Source organism: Aegilops tauschii, chromosome 5 (assembly GCF_002575655.3).
Source record: "Aegilops tauschii subsp. strangulata cultivar AL8/78 chromosome 5, Aet v6.0, whole genome shotgun sequence".
In the NCBI taxonomy this organism is placed as follows: Eukaryota; Viridiplantae; Streptophyta; class Magnoliopsida; order Poales; family Poaceae; genus Aegilops; species Aegilops tauschii.
Window position 1 is genome coordinate 441,070,622 of NC_053039.3, and position 2,432 is coordinate 441,073,053.

The 2,432-nt window shown below is 53.8% G+C and overlaps 1 protein-coding gene across 1 annotated transcript; it reads right to left on the reverse strand.

Moving 5' to 3' along the window:
* Window positions 1-727: 727 nt before the first annotated feature.
* Window positions 728-1,565, reverse strand: LOC109736346 (basic blue protein). Its single transcript, XM_020295569.4, has 2 exons — window positions 1,311-1,565; window positions 728-1,218 (listed from the first exon to the last, which is right to left on the reverse strand). The coding sequence occupies exons 1-2, from the start codon at window positions 1,477-1,479 to the stop codon at window positions 848-850; spliced, it is 540 nt and encodes a 179-aa protein (XP_020151158.1). The 5' UTR covers window positions 1,480-1,565; the 3' UTR covers window positions 728-847.
* Window positions 1,566-2,432: the final 867 nt, after the last annotated feature.

Here is a 2,432-nt window from a genome sequence, read left to right on the forward strand (position 1 = left end):
GATAGGGCCTTCCTTACAGTAGTATGGATTATCAGCACTCGCTCTCAATTACAGGCTTGATTCGAGTACAAGAATGGGGAAGAACTAGGGTTCGGAGGAAAAGGGGAAAGGTGATAGCCGCCGCCGTCTCCGTGATCCACTGGATGGTTCTACTTCTGAAGGCTGGGGCTTAAGTAGTCGCTGCGCGGGTCTGGGCCGCTGTCACCCACTCCGGGCCCAACACTCGCTTGTTGGCCACGCGTGCACGCTTGGGCCGTGCACCGTGGGCTGGGTCATCAGGGGCGCTGACAGTTTGTTCTGCGTTGATCTTGACTGATTATATATCTATGAATCTTGCCGTATTTGCAGGACTCGTGGTGTTTCCGCGTGACTGTCAACATCGATGGGGTTTTTCCAAATTTTGCCCGCTCAGCATGATCATGGACATGTCCAAAGGCTACCTCGTGGAATCGAGCTGCGCTATCGAGGTGGGGATGGCCCTCGTTGGATTGTCGAATTAGTGATGGCTGGTATCTAAGAACTGGTGATGATCGTACGGTAACGATGATCGACAAAGTGAACACCATGGGTTGAGATAATGATAGATATAGTGGGGGTAATTTTTTGGAAATAGTTGTTCAGTATGCCTGGATGCTGGCTGCAACAGTCGGCTTGCCCTTGCTAGATTCTTAGTTTCTGTTTAACTCTGCTTCTCTGCCAAAATTACGAGATTATCATGAACTCTACAGACACATCAGATGCAAAATTCATATGCAATAATCCAAATTCCAGCTCAGAGGCGACCCAGTAATAAACTCAGAAAAGAGTAGACGATCACAAGTAAAGTCAACGTTCTGATTCATCACCGTCATGACAGCAAGCTGATCCACAGCCCGATCGCAGCGAGGCCGGCAGTCCTCGCCAAGTCCGGCAACGCCAGGCGGTATCCGCACGCGCTGAAGCTTGGAGGTGGCGGCATGGCAGTCGGGAAGGCCGGCGGGGGAGGGGGTGACGGCGGAGGAGGAGGCGGCGCGCCCACGGCGACGGAGAACTTCATGCCGCCGAGGCAGTGGCCGGTGATGTTGCAGATGAAGTAGTAGTCCCCCGTCGCGGCGAGGTCGACGACGTCGCGGCCCGACGCCCACTTGCGCACCGTCTGCCCCGCCGTCGGCTCGCACGTCTGGAACGCGTCCCGCGTCACCCGGTACACGTCGTGCTGCCGCGGCACGTAGTTGAACGCTGCACCGGCCGGCGGGCCATCGCGCGGCAGCGAGCGTCAAGACCACCGAAAGATATATCTTGTGCTGAGGACCAACGGAAATGGTTCATACCGAGCGTGTCGCCGGTGGTGAAGTTGTACTTCTGCGACCAGGCCAGGTAGTTGGGGCCGATGGTCCACCCGTCGGAGTCGCCGACGGTGTACTCCGTCGCGCCGGCGTGGCGTGGGCCTGCCATGGCCGCCGTCGCCAGGAGAAGCATTAGGATGCCGGTGGACGCCATGATTGGTAGGGGAGCCTAGCTAAGGGGGGTGTGTGTGCGTATGAGGGGACGACGACTTTGGACTTTTTCAGTAGAAGATGTTTTCGCACAAGTTAGGTGGTGTTCTTTCATGTCATCACGCGCCTCTGTCTATGTTTCCCGGGGTTGTTGCAGGTTGCCATGGTCGTTGTCGCTCACTGGCTGACGTGTCTGGCACAATTAAGCTTAATTTTGACATCAATCCGAATGTCAAATTTATCATTTTTGTATCTCATGCCATTTTTTAACTTTTGATATAAAAATTTGTGACAACATCGAATGAAGTTGTGTCAATGCACTATCTTTTTGAATTTTTTCAAACATTTTCTAATGTGCAACCGGGTTCGGTGCATCAGTAGCACTGATTACCCAGGTGGCCAGGTGCACCAGATGTGCTCTCGAGAGATGCCAATCGAAAACACATAACTTAATGGGAAACCATTTGCCAAACTAGCAAGCCTGGCACCACCGTTAAAGAGAATGAGAGGGGCAAACTCAGGACTTGCAAAAACGCAAGATCATGCGCTCACTGCATAAGCCAAAATGCCAACGACCACCCGTCGCCCTGTGCAACACGAAGCTACCGCCATCAAAGCTGTTGCAGTTTCAGGGCCGATGCCCCAACTTCCAACCCTCTGGCACGCCCTGTGCAGTCCACCAATACTTCCTTCTGGGCCACTACCTGACGTATCACCACTCATCCTCAAGATGCAACGCCGCACAACCCAACTGTCCACAACCCAGGCTACATAAATGGTCACTCACAGACCACAACCGCTGCACCAACTCATTCGGGCCACCGCTTGACATAAAGTCAAGTTGCCCCCTCTGGGGGCATCGACCGATGCAACAACACTGCCGCACTAGCAACACAGAATTGACACCCAAGCCACATGGAGCCATTGCCCTTCCACTTAGAGCCGCTACCCACCATT

Coding starts and splice junctions, on each gene's coding strand:
- LOC109736346 (XM_020295569.4), bottom strand. CDS start 1,479: ATGGCGTCCACCGGCATCCTAATGCTTCTCCTGGCGACGGCGGCCATG. Junction 1,219..1,310: donor CACCACCGGCGACACGCTCG/GTATGAACCATT, acceptor CGGCCGGTGCAG/CGTTCAACTACGTGCCGCGG.